This window comes from Rhinatrema bivittatum, chromosome 12, assembly GCF_901001135.1.
Source record: "Rhinatrema bivittatum chromosome 12, aRhiBiv1.1, whole genome shotgun sequence".
NCBI classification, from domain to species: Eukaryota; Metazoa; Chordata; class Amphibia; order Gymnophiona; family Rhinatrematidae; genus Rhinatrema; species Rhinatrema bivittatum.
In genome coordinates, this window is record NC_042626.1 from 2,470,300 (window position 1) to 2,491,889 (window position 21,590).

The 21,590-nt window shown below is 45.3% G+C and overlaps 1 protein-coding gene across 1 annotated transcript in view; it reads left to right on the forward strand.

The window, feature by feature from the left end:
- LOC115074466 (acidic mammalian chitinase-like) overlaps positions 1 to 19,187 on the forward strand; it is a 44,834-nt gene extending 25,647 nt beyond the window's left edge. The window contains exons 4-12 of the mRNA XM_029573934.1: positions 2,734 to 2,935; positions 5,336 to 5,392; positions 5,516 to 5,681; positions 7,573 to 7,697; positions 8,497 to 8,620; positions 8,710 to 8,892; positions 9,065 to 9,181; positions 13,192 to 13,321; positions 18,828 to 19,187. Of these exons, the coding sequence (XP_029429794.1) occupies positions 2,734 to 2,935; positions 5,336 to 5,392; positions 5,516 to 5,681; positions 7,573 to 7,697; positions 8,497 to 8,620; positions 8,710 to 8,892; positions 9,065 to 9,181; positions 13,192 to 13,321; positions 18,828 to 19,117 (1,394 nt within the window). The 3' untranslated portion in view covers positions 19,118 to 19,187. The remainder of the gene's footprint in view (positions 1 to 2,733; positions 2,936 to 5,335; positions 5,393 to 5,515; positions 5,682 to 7,572; positions 7,698 to 8,496; positions 8,621 to 8,709; positions 8,893 to 9,064; positions 9,182 to 13,191; positions 13,322 to 18,827) is intronic.
- Positions 19,188 to 21,590: the final 2,403 nt, after the last annotated feature.

A 21,590-nucleotide genomic window follows, 5' to 3' on the forward strand; every position in this document is an offset into this window, starting at 1 on the left:
TCCACACAATGTCCACCCACACACTAACACACATGCATGTGACACACACTCTTCTCCGTCACTCCCATGCTCATTCAGTCTCCTTTCTCTCTCTCACACACACTCTGTCTCTCTCATTCTCTTGTGGGGGCAACACAAACAATAGATGCCAAGAAATGTCCGTTAATCTTTGTAGTGGATTAACAAGTCTCCAAATAAAGCATCTTAACAGACATTCCTTGGCATCTATTGTTTGTGTTGCCCCCATGGCTTTTTTAGATCGCCTACCTCCCTGTTTTATCAACTCTCTCATTGTCTCTCCTTACCTCAGCCCACCAGCAAGAACAGCCTCCTCCTAATCCATCTCCAGCTGCTCTGGGCCAGGGATCTCCTTCACTTTCCTTCCCTATGTGGGGCCTTCCATCGCGGGAGGGTCTTTTTCCTGCTGCTCAGTGCGTGGCCCACAGAACCTCTGCTTCCAGGCCTGCCTTGGCAGTAGCACCCGGAGTTTTCCTTTATAATTCCGGAGAGTTCCCCGAGTCACTGCCTCCTATCCTATGACTGCTTAATTTCTTCAGGAGTCTCCTATTTGGGACTTTATCAAATGCTTTCCGAAAATCCAGATGTTTATTTACAGCTTCAAAGAATTCTAATAGCTTGGTAAGGCAGGACTTCACTTTGCTAAAACCATGTTGGCGGTTTCCCCATTAAGCCCAGTAATTCTGTTAGTAGTGATACATTTAAGGCAAATGGAGAAAATATTTTTTTTGCTCAGCACATAATTAAGCTCTGGAATTTGTTTCCAGAGGATGTGGTGAAAGCTGTTAGTGTAGATGGGACAAGTTCCTGCAAGAAAAGTCCATAAATCATTAAGGTGAACTTGGGGAAGTCCTGGGATAAGCAGCATGGGAACTGTTGATCTTTTGGGATCCCGCCAGGTACTTGTGACCTGGATTGGCCACTATTGGAAACAGGATACCAGGCTTGATGGATCCTTGGACTGACCCAGTGTTGCAAGTCTTAGGTTCTGCCAAGGATTGTCTCTTTCTTCATATATTCTATAGAGCAGTCACTTGGTACTGACACATCTATCACTGATTTTGTTCTTGTGTTTTTAACGTTCTCAGAATGTCCAGTTTTCTTGCATCAAGTTTTGGAATGGGATTGTCCCAGGGGATCACATTTCTCTCAGGGTTGTGATCCCAGTATTCTCTGGTTCTGTGAGGTTTTGTAAAGTTTGCAGTTTTAGGTGTCACTTTATTATTCCCTTCTGTATCCTCAGCATGTCACACTAACAGTCTCTAGGTCTGAGGTACAGAATCAGCATTTCTTGGCGTCACCATGCTTTTTCTATGAATGGGACTGTCCCAGGGGATCACAATTCTCTCAGGGTTGTGATCCCAGTATTCTCTGGTTCTGTGAGGTTTTGTAAAGTTTGCAGTTTTGGGTGTCACTTTATTATTCCCTTCTGTATCCTCAGCATGTCACACTAACAGTCTCTAGGTCTGCGGTACAGAATCAGCATTTCTTGGCATCACCATGCTTTTTCTATGAAATGGGACTGTCCCAGGGGATCACAATTCTCTCAGGGTTGTGATCCCAGTATTCTCTGGTTCTGTGAGGTTTTGTAAAGTTTGCAGTTTTAGGTGTCACTTTATTATTCCCTTCTGTATCCTCAGCATGTCACACTAACAGTCTCTAGGTCTGCGGTACAGAATCAGCATTTCTTGGCGTCACCATGCTTTTTCTATGAAATGGGACTGTCCCAGGGGATCACAATTCTCTCAGGGTTGTGATCCCAGTATTCTCTGGTTCTGTGAGGTTTTGTAAAGTTTGCAGTTTTGGGTGTCACTTTATTATTCCCTTCTGTATCCTCAGCATGTCACACTAACAGTCTCTAGGTCTGAGGTACAGAATCAGCATTTCTTGGCGTCACCATGCTTTTTCTATGAAATGGGACTGTCCCAGGGGATCACAATTCTCTCAGGGTTGTGATCCCAGTATTCTCTGGTTCTGTGAGGTTTTGTAAAGTTTTGCAGTTTTGGGTGTCACTTTATTATTCCCTTCTGTATCCCTCAGCATGTCACACTAACAGTCTCTAGGTCTGCGGTACAGAATCAGCATTTCTTGGCGTCACCATGCTTTTTCTATGAAATGGGACTGTCCCAGGGGATCACAATTCTCTCAGGGTTGTGATCCCAGTATTCTCTGGTTCTGTGAGGTTTTGTAAAGTTTTCAGTTTTGGGTGTCACTTTATTATTCCCTTCTGTATCCTCAGCATGTCACACTAACAGTCTCTAGGTCTGCGGTACAGAATCAGCATTTCTTGGCGTCACCATGCTTTTTCTATGCAGGCTATGAACCATCTTACCCATAGTCCACTGTCTCTCGTCTTTAGGTCTGAGCTCTTCCTGGGTCAGGATTTCATCTCCGTCTGATTCTGGAAATAACTCTTTCTATTTCCCACTTTATCTCTGCTTTTCCCAATTGGTTTTCCTTGTTTGCTGGTCTGATTTTTTTGTTTTGTTTTGTTTTTCTTCTGCAAATTCTGTCACCTGCTGGTAAATTCTCATTCAATTGTTCAAGCTTAAGGCTGGAGAGTGATTTTAGTCATTCATTTTCATACTTCTGCACTTTCTGAATATTTGGGTATGGCTGGAGTTAGAGCTGAGCGGCGAGAATGTCCCTCTCTATCTCCTTATGATGGGCAATTGACTTAACTAATTGACCTTAGGCTCTGCTCTTCCCTACCAGGCTCTACACTGAAGCTTGTCTGTTACTTCACAAATTGGGCTCAGTATAGACCAGAACCAGCCAAATATATGCCAGCAAACGTGGACCCGAACCTGTGCACCCACCTGATGTATGCTTTCGCCACCATGAACGACCACAAGATCGCACCCTATGAGTGGAACGATGATGTCCTCTACAAGCAGATTAATGACCTAAAAAAGCAGTCAGTAGCCTTCAGTGACTAAATTGGCTAATTTTTTGTAACCCATGTATAGCTAAATCTGCATGACCGAACTCCAGATTAAGCTTGAGAATTTCCAGGTGTCCCCAGTGCATGGGCAGACCCCAGGCAGGATGTAACTTTCTGCAGGAACATTCACCCCCTGCAGCTCTGTCTTCTCCCCTGCTTGCCCGTAAAATCTGGTTTAAACTGGCGTTGGTGCACATAAATCCTTGTGAAAATCTCCCCCTTGGAAAGTCGTATACTGTGCTTTCTACTGTCAGATATTTTGGGTGATTTCTAACCAGGCTGCAGCAGTTGTGCAATGACTGTTAACCATTTTCTTCCAAATCTTTGATACCGCAGGCTCGTAATTCCTTTTTCTTAGGGCCGTCCCAATGGCTAAAGAGCCAGTACGGGTGAGGGGGTCTTGTGAGTTCACAGCCCTACGAAACATGAGCTTAAGAAATATTCCCGTGAAGTCTCCTGCTTCTGCTGGAAGCCCGCAGTGGTTAGGGGTGGCTGCCCCTCCACCTTACAGTAACGTTGAGCCTTTGGAGCTGTGGAAGGGGCCATGGGGTGAAATCCCAGCAGCGAGATTGCTTGCTCGGCCAATCCTTGCTCATGTCCCTGAAAATGCTCACAGAGAAGTAGGGATTCAAATGATCTCGCTACCTAATTTCCTAAATGAATTTCCCACTATTGAGCCCCTGAATTTAGGAGCTGAAAGAGTGAGCAGTGCTGGGTCCATAAATGTAGGCACCTCGAGCCTAATATTTAAAAAAAACCCTGAGCTCCTACATTCGGTGCCTAAGTTTTCAGCTGAAAATTCACACAAATTTAGAAGCCTAAAAGTTAGAGCCATGCATTGAGGCCTGGATTTAGGCTCCTAACACCACCCCTGTGGCCACTTTCTGGGCTCCTACATTTAGGGACTCAGCCATAGAAGATTTTCAGAAGGGTCAATGTAGGAGCCTAAATCCTTTGAAAATTGACCTCCTTGTTAGGTTCCTAAGCTAAGAGAATTTTTATCCTAAAACCGAGAATGTGCCTTTCGTTAGAGTCCTAAAATGTAGGAACTGAAGTCCGTCTTAGAAAACTGATCTGTGACTGAGGTAAGGAAGCAGGTGAGACGCCTGCCTGGCACCACTAAACCTCTTTGCACTTCTGTTCACTTTTCCTCCTATTGTTGCAGGAGAGCTAAGAGGGTGGAGTTGACTGTGACAAGAGCCAGGGTTGGTGCTTCCATTAGGAAAATAGGCGGGGGCGGCAAAATCCTGCCAGTACAAGGCCGAGGAGAGCTGTGCCAGAGCCAGTACCACCAACGAGGGGAGCCCAGTGCTGGAGCCACTGCCCCTCTCCATCATATGTGCTAGAGCCACTGCCCCTCCCCCCCTTATGAGGGAGCATTGTGCTGGAGCCACTGCCCCTCTCCATCGTATGTGCTGAAGCCACTGCCCCTCTCCATCGTATGTGCTAGAGCCACTGCCCCTCCCCCCTTATGAGGGAGCATTGTGCTTGAGCCACTGCCCCTCTCCATCGTATGTGCTGAAGCCACTGCCCCTCTCCATCGTATGTGCTAGAGCCACTGCCCCTCCCCCCTTATGAGGAAGCATTGTGCTGGAGCCACTGCCCCTCTCCATCGTATGTGCTGAAGCCACTGCCCCTCTCCATCGTATGTGCTAGAGCCACTGCCCCTCCCCCCTTATGAGGGAGCATTGTGCTTGAGCCACTGCCCCTCTCCATCATATGTGCTGAAGCCACTGCCCCTCTCCATCGTATGTGCTAGAGCCACTGCCCCTCCCCCCTTATGAGGGAGCATTGTGCTTGAGCCACTGCCCCTCTCCATCGTATGTGCTGGAGCCACTGCCCCTCTCCATCGTATGTGCTAGAGCCACTGCCCCCCCCCCTCTTATGAGGGAGCATTGTGCTGAAGCCACTGCCCCTCTCCATCATAAGTGCTAGAGCCACTGCCCCTCCCCCCCTTATGAGGAAGCATTGTGCTGGAGCCACTGCCCCTCTCCATTGTATGTGCTAGAGCCACTGCCCCTCCCCCCTTATGAGGGAGCATTGTGCTGGAGCCACTGCCCCTCTCCATCGTATGTGCTGGAGCCACTGCCCCTCTCCATCGTATGTGCTGGGGCCACTGCCACCAGAAGGCGGGTGAGGTGTATTGGAGCCACTGTTGCCCTAGGAGGGAGCGCTGTGCTGGAGGTAAGTTGGGGGCCAGGAGTGTATAACTGAAGGGTCACCTAGGGCACCTCTGGCTGGAATTTATTCTGAGGAGGCAGCAGAATAAACCTGCAGGACCGAATGTGCTCTACTAGCAATAAAAGACTTTCCAGCTTGGTTCATATCTTGCTAAAGACTGCAGTTTACGCAGAACTGTTTTCTCTCTCACAGAAACAAACAGCTGCTGACACTGCTGGCCATTGGAGGATGGAACTTCGGCACTGCCAAGTAAGAGTTTTCCTTAAATTAATGCTGAGGACGATCCCAGGGAGGGGGGAGGCTGGCGAGCAGATGCTGCTTGTGACTGCCTCGCTATGCGAGCTCTCAGTAACTGTCCAGGATCTTCTTCAGGTTCACTGCTATGGTTTCCAGTGCTGCTACGCGCAAAATCTTTATTGACTCGGTGATTGAATACCTACGGAAGTACGAGTTTGATGGGATTGACCTGGACTTTGAATACCCGGGATCGAGAGGAAGCCCCCCTGAGGATAAGCAGCGCTTCACCACCTTAACTGAGGTGAGGACGCAGAACATATCTAGAAGATGTGAGAGTGGAGCCATGAGGCCCTCTTCTTGTGCTATAAAGGAGGTCGTTTCCTACAGATTGAGACCAACAGAATCATCCAGGTTCATGCAGAGTTGATCTTATTGATCTCTTACACAATAAGCGTGTTATCATACAGCAGCTGCACACGCATTTGGTAGAAGTTCAGGGCATGTGTTTAGGAGCGAAGCTGGGGTCTTCATACCTTCTCAATCTTTCATACAGGCCTAGGACCTGAGAGGAGCAGTGGGGACACTCACGTTTCGGTGATGCCCAGAATAAGGGAAAGGCAGTCTATAAGACTGCTAAATAAGGAAGGGGGTAGATTCAGGAAATCTTCTCTCATGGAAAGGGTGGTGGATGCATGGAATCGCCTCCCAGAATGGGTGGTGAAGACGCTTCCAGAAAGCCCAGGAGAAGATGGGCCTTGGTTGCACACAGGTGATCAGGCAGCGGAAGCAACACCAGTATCGTTTATTCCCTTTCCAGATTGCTTTTCTAGCAAATGTGCAGAAAGATTCTGATTTACAGTATTCAGTACTGGTAAAGTAATGAGCATGACAAGAAAAAAACAGCAGCAAGCTAAACCCAAACATTTCAGTATAAATAAAAGTAAGATACATATGAAAACAGCCAGCAAAAGATAACCAACACCAATGACTGGAAAGCAATGAAGAGATTCAGTTTACTAATGGCCAGTTTATCAGATCTGTGCAGATTAATTGTAGGGGAAGGGCTGGGAAAATAAACAGGCACTCCACTTATCTGCTGTAATTGGAAGATTGAAATGGATTTATTACCTGGAAAAACTCACTGCACTAGGAAGAGATTTCAAGGCTGGTTGAAAGTTAAAAGTAATCTGGGTTAGTTCTTCCTGAGACTAGAGGTTTGTCAGCGGGCATCTATCTGTGATATAATGATTTGCACAGCCTCGTGCTCCTTCTGGGGCACATATTAGTGATTAGGATTGGGAGGGGGAGGGAATGTTTAAACTTTGAAAACAGTCTTGTGGAAAGTGAATCTCAATTTTGAAATGCGGAGGGAACCGAAGATGTAACAGACTATAACCCTCTTTGGCTACTTAATTGTGTATTGTAATTATACACATCCTTGCATTTTGTTATATTTCTTGTCATTGAATGAAATATTAATTATTAAAAATAGAAAGAAATGTAGATCCTTAGGATAAGAAATGGATTCATAAAATAATCTGACTTGGCTGGGAAGTGGAAAAGCGTAAGCAGCTGAAGACATTCATTCTTTCTGCCTGTGGTAAGGAGCAAGGCGCTCATTTCAGTCTAAGCTCCTGCCCTGGTTCCTAAGGCATAAGAAGGCTAGAGACAGGGAACATCCCCAGCAAATCTTAAAATGGACACGGCCTATGACTGGCAGCCACAGGACAGAGGGAAAGCCAGGGCAGGTCCATCGAGCTGCAAGCCATGTCGATGCAGCAGGTGGTGATAGTGAGGCACCATCCAGAAAGGCCATAGGGATATAGGGGGTTGGACACGGCCTATGACTGGCAGCCACAGGACAGAGGGAAAGCCAGGACAGGTCCATCGAGCTGCAGGCCATGTCGATGCAGCAGGTGGTGATAGTGAGGCACCATCCAGAAAGGCCATAGGGATATAGGGGGTTGGACACGGTCAGCAGTCCTGCTAGCCTTTGTGGTTCAGCGCAGGAAGAGAAGGGTGCTGGGGGGGTTTAGCATGCTCATCTACCCAAGATGATGGCATTCATCCTATAAGCGGTCATACTGGGATATATCTTTGAAGCATGGACAGGAATAACCTCTGTAAGATTTGTTAAGGTTCTGAAACCTGGTGTCTAGGCTCCTGCACATCGACTGTCTTCCCTTTTCCAGGAGATGTTAGCTGCATTCGAGGCAGAAGCTAAAACCACTGGACGCTCAAGACTTTTGGTTACAGCTGCAGTGTCTGCCGGCAAAGGGACAATCGATGCTGGGTATGAAATTGCAAAGATTGGAAAGTAAGTACAGAGACTCTGTAATGCAGTGAGCACTGGGATCTCCCATTTCTGAAATATTTATACCAACGCCAGGAGACGCCTGAGCATGCCGTTGTGCTCTTAGGTGCCTGACACTCTGCCGGCATGGGATTTCCACTGGTGGAATTGCTTCTCCCCATGTTTCTTCTGGTGCTAATTCTGGCACTGCGTTGCTTCCTTGGGTGGTGGGTGACCGCCATTCTATATAAAATGGATCCAATACGCCTGTACAGAAACATAAAGACCATAGGCCCTTCCACATCTCCTGCGCAGTTGTACAGAGGTCCTCTCTGCTTGTCCCAGGTTTTATTGCATTCTCATACTGTCCTCATCTCCACCACCTCTATAGGGAGGCCGTTCTATGCATCTGCCACTCCTTTTGTAAAGAAATAATTACTCCCGAGTCCCCCTCAGCCCATGACCCTTCATTTCCATTAAGCGAGGCTGGTCTCCTGGGTATTTTTTCCTTGGAGGTATTTCAATGTCTCTAGCCTATCTCTATTTCTTTCTTCTGGAGTTGGGGTGCAGGGTGTAGTGGCTGTGGCAATCTGAGTCCAGCTGCCATCTTGTGGTAGAATTTCATCTTCCCCATCTTTGACATCGCAATAAGCATTTTACTGATGACGTCCTCATTCTCCCGGATGCCTGTCAGCCTTTCCCGAGGGAGGGATCCTGCAGACACCTTTCAGCAGAAAAACACAGGAGTGCTGAGCTCCCTTCATCTTCTCAGGGCATTTATTTAGCGGTAACTTTGAAATTCATTGTGGCTTCTCTGTTTAAGAACGTTAGACTTCATCAGCGTGATGACCTATGACTTCCACGGAGGCTGGGACACATTCACGGGACATAACAGCCCACTTTACCAAGGATCCGCTGACAAGGGCGACTTCATCTATTTCAACAGTGTAAGGCCATGGCTAGGATTTTCTGCGATTACGCAGTTCTCTGTGTGTGGTAGTCACTGACTGGGAAGTTGTCTTTGCTGTCTCTGCAGGCGTTTGCGATGAAATACTGGAGGGATAATGGTGTCCCAGCTGAGAAGCTGCTCATGGGCTTTCCAACCTATGGAAGAACCTTTCGACTCACTACCTCCAACACAAATGTTGGTGCCCCGGCCTCTGGGGCTGGCTCTTCTGGGCCTTACACCCGGGAGGCTGGATTCTGGGCCTATTTCGAGGTAACCGTCTTTTCCAGCACTTACAGCTCGATGTTCGTGTTTTGCTGAGGTGATTCCTGAATGCAGCTTGCCTTGAGCTACCAGGGAAAAGGTGTGAGCAAAATCCAAACAAGTCAGGCTAGGGCTGTCTTTTGCTTTTTATACAAGTGTTGACAATTCCTATGTCTGGCAGATATGCACATTCTTATCAGGAGCCACAGTTCAATGGATTGATGACCAGAAGGTTCCCTATGCCTACAAGGGAAACGAGTGGGTTGGATTCGACAATATCCAGAGCTACAAGTGCAAGGTGAGTCCTTCTTTGAAACCTGCTCGTGTCATTTATATGCATAAAACCCCACCAGGGCTCAGTGCACGTGAAAGTACACGCATGCAAGCCGGTGGAAGAGGCATTGCCTACGCCCAAGTATAGAGGCGGTCTTTGTGCCCTGTGAAGAGATGGTTAAACCTTTTACGCCAGAATGCAAGTCTGTACTGGCTCAATTACCCGAGGAGTCTCAAAGCAAACTTTACAGCCTCAGCATCTCCTGCTCTGCCTGCACCATCTTCCCTTTTCTGTTCAGTTGCTAATTTTTCAGGACCCCCTTTTTAGATTTCTTTCTGTTGCTCTCAGTCCTGTAGAGAATGAGATTCTGTCGCCCTTCATTGAACCACATGAGAATAATCCTAAAGTGATATGGTAATTAACTTTTCAGAGACTGCAGGTCATTTCTTCTCAAATTTGTGAGAGGAAGAGGAGGTGACTGAGATGAGCAGGCCTGGATCTGAGTGGTTGGGAGTCAGGGAGGGTCAAGGAGGAATAGAAGGAAGTACTCCAGGTCGCTTTTTTATCCTTAAAGACATCCTGCTGCCATAAAGATAAACCCTCTGGACAGGGACTTCAGGCGTCTCAGGGTTCATACTAAGGGGTGAATTTAAAAAACCCAATATAAGTGAGAATCTGGGCCGACTGTGAGCAACGCAGATTTTAAAACCCGCAAATTACGTGCGTATATACACGTACGGGAGTAAAATAAAAAGGGGAGGAATTACGTGCGTATGTACACGTACGGGAGTAAAATAAAAAGGGGACGAGTTACGTGCGTATGTACACGTGCGGGAGTAAAATAAAAAGGGGTCGAGTTACGTGCGTATGTACACGTGCGGGAGTAAAATAAAAAGGGGACGAATTACGTGCGTATGTACACGTATGGGAGTAAAATAAAAAGGGGACGAATTACGTGCGTATGTACACGTGCGGGAGTAAAATAAAAAGGGGACGAATTACGTGCGTATGTACACGTGCGGGAGTAAAATAAAAAGGGGACGAATTACGTGCGTATGTACACGTGAGGGAGTAAAATAAAAAGGGGACGAGTTACGTGCGTATGTACACGTATGGGAGTAAAATAAAAAGGGGACGAGTTACGTGCGTATGTACACGTGCGGGAGTAAAATAAAAAGGGGACGAGTTACGTGCGTATGTACACGTGCGGGAGTAAAATAAAAAGGGGACGAGTTACGTGTGTATGTACACGTATGGGAGTAAAATAAAAAGGGGAGGAATTATGTGCGTATGTACACGTACGGGAGTAAAATAAAAAGGGGACGAGTTACGTGCGTATGTACACATATGGGAGTAAAATAAAAAGGGGACGAGTTACGTGCGTATGTACACGTACGGGAGTAAAATAAAAAGGGGACGAATTATGTGCGTATGTACACGTACGGGAGTAAAATAAAAAGGGGACGAGTTACGTGCGTATGTACACGTATGGGAGTAAAATAAAAAGGGGACGAATTATGTGCGTATATTCACGTACGGGAGTAAAATAAAAAGGGGACGAATTATGTGCGTATGTACACGTACGGGAGTAAAATAAAAAGGGGACGAATTATGTGCGTATATACATGTACGGGAGTAAAATAAAAAGGGGACGAATTGAGGCTTGTCGGGGCATTCTGGGCCGGGGCAATTTCCACGCATAAATCCGAATTTTAAATCCGGTGCCTGTAGCGCAGCAGACTGTTAGCCCTGCATGGCTACTTCTGCTCTTGATGAGGTGGAAGTCTGTTTAGGGCTAAAATGACTGGGTGAGGGGTCTGAGTGCAGGCTGCAAAGGGGTCTGGTTGACTGGGCAAACTCTTGGACTAATATGTAAAACTGGAAATGTTTTAAAGTCCACTTACCTGTGCATGTTAAAGCCAACAAAGTCCTAAGAAAGATTTGCAAAATGAGAAATTACTACTGATAATTTCCTTTTCTCTAATGAAGACAGTTTAATCCATGACCAGTGGTTTATGCAGCTCTACCAGCAGATGGAGACAGAGCAAAGCTAACATCCCGGTATATATATATAGTAGGGATGTGAATCGTTTTTTGACGATTTAAAATATCGTCCGATATATTTTAAATTGTCAAAAATTGTTAGGGCCACGATACAATACCAATTCCCCCGATTTATCGTCAAAAAATCGTAAATCGGGGGAAGGGGGAGGGCAGGAAAACCGGCACACTAAAACCCCCTAAAACCCACCCCCCGACCCTTTAAATTAAATCCCCCACCCTCCCGAACCCCCCCCCCCAAATGCTTTAAATTACCTGGGGATCCAGCGGCGGTCTGGAACGGCGGCGGTCCGGAACGGCCCCCTCAATTGAATCGTGTTGTCTTCAGCCGGCGCCATTTTCCAAAATGGCGGCGCAAAATGGCGGCGGCCATAGACCAACACGATTCAACTGCAGGAGGTCGTTCCGGACCCCCGCTGGACTTTTGGCAAGTCTTGTGGGGGTCAGGAGGCCCCCCCAAGCTGGCCAAAAGTTCCTGGGGGTCCAGCGGGGGTCCGGGAGCGATTTCCTGCCGCGAATCGTTTCCGTACGGAAAATGGCGCCGGCAGGAGATCGACTGCAGGAGGTCGTTCAGCGGCGGTCCGCAACCCCCGCTGAACGACCTCCTGCAGTCGATCTCCTGCCGGCGCCATTTTCCGTACAGAAAATGGCGCCGGCCATACGCGTATGGCCGGCGCCATTTTCCGTAAGGAAAACGATTCGCGGCAGGAAATCGCTCCCGGACCCCCGCTGGACCCCCAGGAACTTTTGGCCAGCTTGGGGGGCCTCCTGACCCCCACAAGACTTGCCAAAAGTCCAGCGGGGGTCCGGAATGACCTCCTGCAGTCGAATCGTGTTGGTCTATGGCCGCCGCCATTTTGGAAAATGGCGCCGGCTGAAGACAACACGATTCAATTGCAGGAGGCTGTTCTGGACCGCCGCCGTTCCGGACCGTCGCTGGATCCCCAGGTAATTTAAAGCACAGATGCAGCTTTGATTTCCTTAAGAGAAGCGGGACACGGGAGTTGGATAAACCTGTCTTACACAAACAGTGCAGTTAGCCACCTTTGGGCAAACTCAGCTGGAGCTAAGCTAATGAAATATATTAGGGAAAAAATTAAGTAGAGCAAGAAATAAGACCGCCGCCGTTCCGGACCGCCGCTGGATCCCCAGGTAATTTAAAGCATTGGGGGGGGGGGGGTTCGGGAGGGTGGGGGATTTAATTTAAAGGGTCGGGGGTGGGTTTTAGGGGGTTTTAGTGTGCCGGCTCACGATTTTAACGATTTTCACGATACTTTACACACCCAAACGGCAACAATACGATTCCCTCCCCCTCCCAGCCGAAATCGATCGTTAAGACGATCGAGGACACAATTCACATCTCTAATATATAGCCCTGCACGGACATCAGCCCACCAGTATTCTCTGCAAAAGCCACTGTGGGCAAACTAACAATACCTGATTATAACCATTAACAGACAACTACTCAAGCACTCAGCAACAGGAAACATTGAGCTCAGCCAAAGAGTGTAACATCACTAATCTAGGGCCTGAAAGTGACACTTACCAGTTACCCCCGGAAGGCAGCCACTCAGGAGGACAACAGAACTACAAACCGGCAGCTAAGGGTGGGAAAGTGGATTAATCCTTCTCTTTCTCCTTCTTTTATTTATTTTTTTAAAAACAAGCAATTCCCAGTAGGAAGATGCATGTCCACTATCTGCTGGAGACAGAAAATACTGGCGAGCTAATGTCATAACCCACTGGTCGTGGATTAACCTGTTTGAATGCTGAGAAATATATTTGCTCGAGTTGACTGCTTAAAATTAGGAGCACACATATGTGCAGGAAATGTATTTTAAATCATACGCGAGCAACTGTTTGCACCATTTAAAACTCTAGTATACATGTGCTCGCATGCCCATATACACATGTATAGGTGCCCATATGCTAGTTTTAAAGTTACCGTCCCTCTGTTTATCCCCACTGTACAGGTGAAATTCTTGAAGGAACATAAATTTGGAGGTGCCATGGTTTGGGCTATTGACCTGGATGACTTCAGTGGGTTCTTTTGTGGTGAAGGAAAATATCCTTTAATAAGCCAACTGAAGGCTCTCCTTGCAGGTAATGGGGCAAAAAATCAAACATGGGATGTTGTGTCTCGAGTGTCCTCCTCACAAATAATGGGCTATAAAATGACACACAGGTTAGTGAACCCCAAATGCTCCTCTGCAAGCTCCCAAAATCATTCAGAGGTTAGCATAGCTCGAGTACCTCTCTGCATGCTCCTGAAATCACACACAGGTTAGCATAATCCAAGTACCTCACGGGACAAACATTACTTGCGTCACGGTGCACGCAGTAACAAGAAAGAAGAGAATAACGATAATCCTTATTCACGGGACATACATTACTTGCGTCACGGTGCGCGCGGTAACAAGAAAGAAGAGAATAACGATAATCCTTATTCACGGGACATACATTACTTGCGTCACGGTGCGCGCGGTAACAAGAAAGAAGAGAATAACGATAATCCTTATTCACGGGACATACATTACTTGCGTCACGGTGCGCGCGGTAACAAGAAAGAAGAGAATAACGATAATCCTTATTCACGGGACATACATTACTTGCGTCACGGTGCGTGCGGTAACAAGAAAGAAGAGAATAACGATAATCCTTATTCACGGGACATACATTACTTGCGTCACGGTGCGCGCGGTAACAAGAAAGAAGAGAATAACGGCAATCCTTATTCACGGGACATACATTACTTGCGTCACGGTGCGCGCGGTAACAAGAAAGAAGAGAATAACGATATTCCTTATTCACGGGACATACGTTACTTGCTTCACGGTGCGCGCGGTAACAAGAAAGAAGAGAATAACGATAATCCTTATTCACGGGACATACGTTACTTGCGTCACGGTGCGCGCGGTAACAAGAAAGAAGAGAATAACGATAATCCTTATTCACAGGACATAAGTTACTTGCGTCACGGTGCGCGCGGTAACAAGAAAGAAGAGAATAACGATAATCCTTATTCACGGGACATACGTTACTTGCGTCACGGTGCGCGCGGTAACAAGAAAGAAGAGAATAACGATAATCCTTATTCACGGGACATACGTTACTTGCGTCACGGTGCGCGCGGTAACAAGAAAGAAGAGAATAACGATAATCCTTATTCACGGGACATACGTTACTTGCGTCACGGTGCGCGCGGTAACAAGAAAGAAGAGAATAACGATAATCCTTATTCACGGGACATACGTTACTTGCGTCACGGTGCGCGCGGTAACAAGAAAGAAGAGAATAACGATAATCCTTATTCACGGGACATAAGTTACTTGCGTCACGGTGCGCGCGGTAACAAGAAAGAAGAGAATAACGATAATCCTTATTCACGGGACATAAGTTACTTGCGTCACGGTGCGCGCGGTAACAAGAAAGAAGAGAATAACGATAATCCTTATTCACGGGACATACGTTACTTGCGTCACGGTAACAAGAAAGAAGAGAATAACGATAATCCTTATTCACGGGACATACGTTACTTGCGTCACGGTGCGCGCGGTAACAAGAAAGAAGAGAATAACGATAATCCTTATTCACGGGACATACATTACTTGCGTCACGGTGCGCGCGGTAACAAGTAAGAAGAGAATAACGATAATCCTTATTCACGGGACATACATTACTTGCGTCACGGTGCGTGCGGTAACAAGAAAGAAGAGAATAACAATCATCCTTATTCACGGGACATACATTACTTCCATAGTAACAAACAGGGAGCCCACTTGTGAAATAAAAAGTTCTCATATCTTAGGTATATTACATTAGAAATCTGTAATTTGGAAGGGAGTTTCCAGTGTATAGACGTGCCAAAATAACCGCAGCCAGGAGAAAATTGAAGGAGTAGATGATTATTTGCAGTGGCAAGCTATATTTTGTTGGGCAGCCACCAACATAAATAAATAAATAAAATAAATACATATTTAAAGTTATTCCTTTCCTTGTACTGGAAGAAACCCCACCCAATACCCTAGAAGGACAGTGAAAGGGTCTAGTGGCAGACGTATCCTACTAAAGTGGTAAAATTCATGAAAGAATTTCAGATCTTTGTCTGTATTTTGGGACATGTATTCCTCCACAAACCTGCCAACATCAATCCTGTCCAGGAAGACCCATCTTCTTCAGTTTATCAGGCAAATAATACCAGTGGCACACAATTTCTGTCTGTTTTATTGATTGGTAAGACAAATTGAATTATCTTTATTAATTCTACAGATAATTTGTAAACAACTATTTTGTGGGATCTCATCACCAATTTCTTTCACCCATTGATTTTTCACCCTTCTTTTGAGATAAGACCTTTGCTTGGTACAAGTCTAATACCAGCTTTTCAATATCTGTGAGTTCCCTACTACGTTTTCCCAAAATCCTTTTAGGTGTACATTTCAAAATCGTCATTGTGCTCTCTCAGCTGTTAATTCAATGGATAGATAAAATCTCTCCTTCCTTGAACATCTAACAGTGTGCTTCCCGAGATTGTACTAGTTAGGGCAGTTACTTCTAGTGAAATGCTCTGGGAAGTCAGGGTTATCCCATGAAGAGGACAATGGCCGAGGAATAGAAGGTTAACTCCTTCTTATCCAGTTGTTTCTTCCAGTTATAGTTTTGCACTTTACGAATACCCATTCTCCATGGTCTAATTCTTCTAGGAACATAATAAGTGCCATACTGGGTCAGACCCTGGTCCATTCAGCTCAACATCCTGTCTCTGACAGTGACCAGTCCAGATCGCAAGTAGCCAACACATCCCATAAAGTATTTATGTATTTATTTATTTAAAAACTTTTCTATACCGTCGTTAAGTTATATACCATCGCAACGGTTTACAAATAGGTACATAGACTAAGGTAAGTAAATATAGGATATCGTACATTCTAACGGGTGCCAATAAAGTTCGGTTACAGTTTCATAAATAAAATCATTATTTGAGTAGATCTATTTCTTGTTGCTCACTCCCAGGGATAAGAATGACTTTCTGTAGTCTACCTGGCTAATATTATTTTATGGACTTTTCCTCTAGGAACTTGTCCAAATCCGCTTTAAACTCTGCTATGCTAATCACCTTGACCACGTCTTCTGGCAACAGATTGCACAGCTTGATAGTGCGGTACAAGAGGAAAACTTTTTTCTATGATTTGTTTTGAATCTGGTGGTTAGTTTTATAGAGTGTCTCCTTATTTTATTATTATTTGAAAGAGTAAATTGTCTTTTATTTACCTGTTCCACTCATGATTTTATAAAGTTCTGTCATATCCCTGTCAGTCGTCTCTTCTCCAAGCTGAAAAACCCTAACCTGTTTAATCCCTCATCATAGGGGAGCTGCTCCATCCCCTTTATCATTTTTCTTGCCCTCTATTTATCCAGCGTTTATCTTCCAGATTCTTACTCTTTAGATGTATAGCTTTTTGGTAAAGCTGAAAATTAGGAAGACCCACCCATCCCGGTCTCTAGAAGAGAACACTAAGCTTAGAGAGACTTTAGGCCTGTGCTGAGTTTAAAGCAGAAAAATTCCACCATCAGAATATAAAAGAAATACAATTCCAGGCAGGATATTCATTTTCCCAAGCCAAGAGATGGAATCTGTTTTATTTTATCCAAAAGAGGAACATAGTTTGAGAATATAATCTATTCCCATGTTTTATTCCTAAATATGTATTACTCCCTGGGACCATTTCAAGGGACATATGGTTACTTCTGACTTAGTGCTAGTACTAATTCCCAGAATTTTTGTTTTGGTTATATTTGCCTTATAACCTGAAAAGCTGCCAAATACCCCAAATTGTCTGCACACTAACTTGTAGATAGGTAATTGGATCTCCAATATATAGCATTATGTCATCTGCAAAAAGCCCAAGTTTATGCTCCATGTTAGCATCTGCCCTGCTCTTAGCTACGTGTGACTCACGCATCTATGCAAAAAGCATTGGGGATGGGGGACGGCCTTGCCTTGTCCGCCTAACTTAAATGAAAAGGTCAGAAATCTCTCCATTGACCCTGACTTGGGCCTTAGGTGCTAACACATTTTTTATAATTTCCCCCCAAATCCAAACTTTTCTAGACTATGAAATAGGTAAGGTATCCCCACTCCACACAATCAAATGCTTTCTCCCATCTATTGTCTGCTTGGCTGACTTTGGCCTCGTGTATTATAGTTCTTCTCACGTTATGGGAACCTTGCCCCTCTGTTGCAACGCTCTTTTGATTTTTGGGAATCAGCTGTGGTAAATCTTTGAGAGTATTCCCCAAGCTCTTCATTGATATCTTAACATCATTATTCAGTAAGGCTTGGAAGAGGAGCTTCGTTCCTATCCTTGGGAATAACTATAATGTTTGCCACATTGTACTGGGTATACTGGCATCTATCAGGACTTCATTAAACATCTCTGTCAAAAGCCTAAATGGAGGAAAACACTTAGTTTGTGTGTGTTTGTCTTTTTTAAAGCAGCAATGCACACAGTTTATGCATGTATTTTATAAAGTACAGCCATGAATTTTACTCATTGAATGAATGTAGCATGGGCATGTAATAAAGCTCGGTTTATGCACGGTGGCAGGTATTTTATTAGGTTGGTTGAGATAAGCACTTATCTTGCTTATAAAAATACTGACATCTGTATGTACTTCCAAGCACCAGCTCGCCGAGACCTCCACATGTTGACCCAGATCTTCACCAGCTCACCCCCACCGCACACCCAAAAACTGCAAACGAGAAGTCAGATTTAATTAACAGGTGTACAGCATGCATCCATGCGCTCTGTTTATAAAATCTGCCTGCGTGGGTGCTCACGCTTTCCAGTCCTGGCCCTGAATGCTCTGCAATGACTTCTTTCCTGCACATTGCTTGGCACACACAAAGGCCGATTTTACATGCACAAACCCCACCTTGCAGTATAACGAAGAGAGAAACCCGCAAATCTCTGCTCCCTTCTATTATTCGTGGGAATGACGATATCACAACTATTCATTAAATAAAGAAATAGCTATGACTGTCACCTTTCCAGGTTCCCACAGCATTCCCTTTATATCAGCCAAAGAGCCCTGTCTCCATCATCTCGCCCGACACAGCAAATCATTCCTTCACGGCTGGTGACAGGATAACTTTGCAGCCTATTAGAAACATCTTTTTAATTATCCTGTATTGTAGATGCAGCAAACAAAAAAATAAAAATCCTTGACGTCTAGCAATAACCATACTAAACATATTTTCAATTAAAGTTATTCCATTTTACTTTGTTTCAGACATGAAAAATCATGGAGCAAGCCTATAAAATGTGTTAAATTACCCCAACAGAATGACACTGTGCACAGTGAACATTTGTATCAATCTTTTTACTGGAATTCATTTTCTGTTTCATAAGTATGGTCCATGCATCCCTTGAAATGCACAGGAATAATCTGCAGTGTTTTAGTTTGTCCCATGGAGCTCCCTAAAACATTTGTTATCCGCCTGCTGATTCCATGGCTGTGACAGGACAGGAATTAACATGCAAAGTGCAACTGCCGTGCTCTGCAGATGGCAGGAGGATTGCTCACTCTTTTCTGTGATTGTTTTTAGGTTCAGATACAAGTTGCCCTGACAGCGTAACTCCGACTCCTCCTCCTCCTACTCTGACTCCTCCTCCAACTCTGACTCCTCCTCCAACTCTGACTCCTCCTCCACAGACTCCTCCTACTGAAGACTCTGTAGTTGACCCAAATTTTTGCAGTGGCAAACCAAATGGCTTTTACGTCAATCCTCAGAACAGCAACCGGTTTTACCTGTGTGCTCAGGACAACACCTATCCCATGAGGTGCCAGGATGGGCTGATTTTTGACACAAGCTGCACTTGTTGTAACTGGCCATGATGGAGCTTTTGGGGTATCCTACCCTGCCATCATGAGACCCCCAGCTCTAAATAAAATCCAGTGACATGCAGCTGTCTCTTGTTTTTTTCTCTTGTTACAGTTCCTGTGAGAAAATTCTCTTCCTTTAGGGAAGGCAGTAAAGATTCTTGGTTAGAAGTCATTCCCCAATCCCCCCTTTGGTGTCCTCACATGGATGTAGTCATGGAGCACAAGTGCTATGCCCTGAACACAGCGGGCAGGGGAAAGGATGCCTCTGTGTTTACTGAAGCCCTTTCTCATAACTCTGCTTCCTGTGATGCATTCTCCATCTCCTCAATACCTGTTTCTTTTTAATTAACAAGTCAATAAATATAAGCAAAGTAACAATGAACCAGCAAGGGAATGCTTGCACCTGAAGGTAGAAGACTGAGGTGGAGGGTTTGGATAAGTTCTTGGAGGAGAAGTCCATTAACGGCTATTAATCAAGTTTACTTAGGGAATAGCCACTGCCATTAATTGCATCAGTAGCATGGGATCTTCTTAGTGTTTGGGTAATTGCCAAGTTCTTGTGGCCTGGTTTTGGCCTCTGTTGGAAACAGGATGCTGGGCTTGATGGACCCTTGGTCTGACCCAGCATGGCAATTTCTTATGTTCTTAGAAATAAAGAAGTAGCAAAGAGGTCTTTAAGATCATGAGAGGTCTTGAATGAGTAGATGTGACTCGTTTACACTTTCGAATAATAGAAGGACTAGGAGGCATTCCATGAAGTTAGCAAGTAGCACATTTAAGACTAATCGGAGAAAATTCTTTTTCACTCCACGCACAATAAAGCTCTGGAATTTGTTGCCAGAGGATGTGGTTAGTGCAGTTAGTGTAGCTGGGTTCAAAAAAGGATTGGATACGTTCTTGGAGGAGAAGTCCATTAATGGCTATTAATCAATTTTACTTAGGGAACAGCCACTGCTATTAATTGCATCAGTAGCATGGGATCTTCTTAGTCTCAGGTTTTGGTGTAGCCCCTAGGCACTTGCCTGTGTTTTCTAGGTAAAGGTCCATGCACTGTGAAAACCTACAGGTACTGAGGGGCACAATTTTCAGCCCATGTAATCCAACCTGTTAACTACTGTGGGCTTCATGTTCAAAGTGTTTGGCTGGCTAATTCTGAAGGGTTAGTTGGACAAAACGAGAGATTTGAATATTTTCCCCCACTCCCTGTGATACCGGGTATAAATTATATAAACATGATAAAGCAGATCAAATTGGTAGAGGGGCAGCAGAAACAAAATGCACTGTGGAATCCTTCTGGAAAGAAATTCCATGTGTGACGGGTCAGAGTATAGCAGTGGATGTATACTATCATCCACCTGGCTAAAATGAAGAACAGAATGTGAAATGCTAACTGCAATTAAAAAAGAAAATTTGGCAGCACAATAATAATGGGAGACTTCAATTACCCTACTAGTGATTGGGTCAGTGTCTCATTGGGACATGCTAGAGAGATTACGTTTCTAGATGCCAGGAATGACTGCTTCACGGAGCAGCTGGTTCTTGAACTGATGAAATGGGCAACTACTTTAGATCTAGTCCTCACTGGAAAGGAAAATTGGTTCTTACCTGCTAATTTTCGTTCCTGGAATACCACAGATCAGTCCAGACAAGTGGATTTTGCATCCCTACCAGCAGATGGAGATAGAGAATAAAAACTTTTCAGGCACTGCTACATAACAGAGTGCAACCTGCAGTCCCTGTACCCAAGCCACTGTAGAAGAAAAAAAACTCTCCAACTCAAATCAAATTTTCCCTTCTAGGGTGAACAGAGAACCTAGGATTGGAGTCCCCTGAACTGAAGCCTTCAAACCCAAACAAGGAACTGGAAACCAACTAGCTCGATTGGTTAAACATATATACATGCAGAAAGCTCTGAATTAAATCACAGCTACAACAGTCTTTCAAAACCAAGGGGACAAGCCTCTGGAATAATCTGTGGTATTCTGGGATCCAAAATTAGCAGGTAAGAACCAATTTTCCTTTTCTGTTCATACCCCAGAACAGTCCAGTCATGTGGGATGTACTACAGCTCTCCCACACTGTGGGGAAGGGAGGGTTGAAGCCTGGGATAAGCACAGAGGATCCTTAGCTGTGAGGGGAGTGAGGGGTAAAGCCTGGGATAAGCACAGAGGATCCTTAGCTGTGGGGGAGTGAGGGGTAAAGCCTGGGATAAGCACAGAGGATCCTTAGCTGTGGGGGAGTGAGGGGTAAAGCCTGGGATAAGCACAGAGGATCCTTAGCTGTGAGGGAGTGAGGGGTAAAGCCTGGGATAAGCACAGAGGATCCTTAGCTGTGAGGGAGTGAGGAGTAAAGCCAGGGATAAGCACAGAGGATCCTTAGCTGTGGGAGAGTGAGGGGTAAAGCCTGGGATAAGCACAGAGGATCCTTAGCTGTGAGGGAGTGAGAGGTAAAGCCTGGGATAAGCACAGAGGATCCTTAGCTGTGG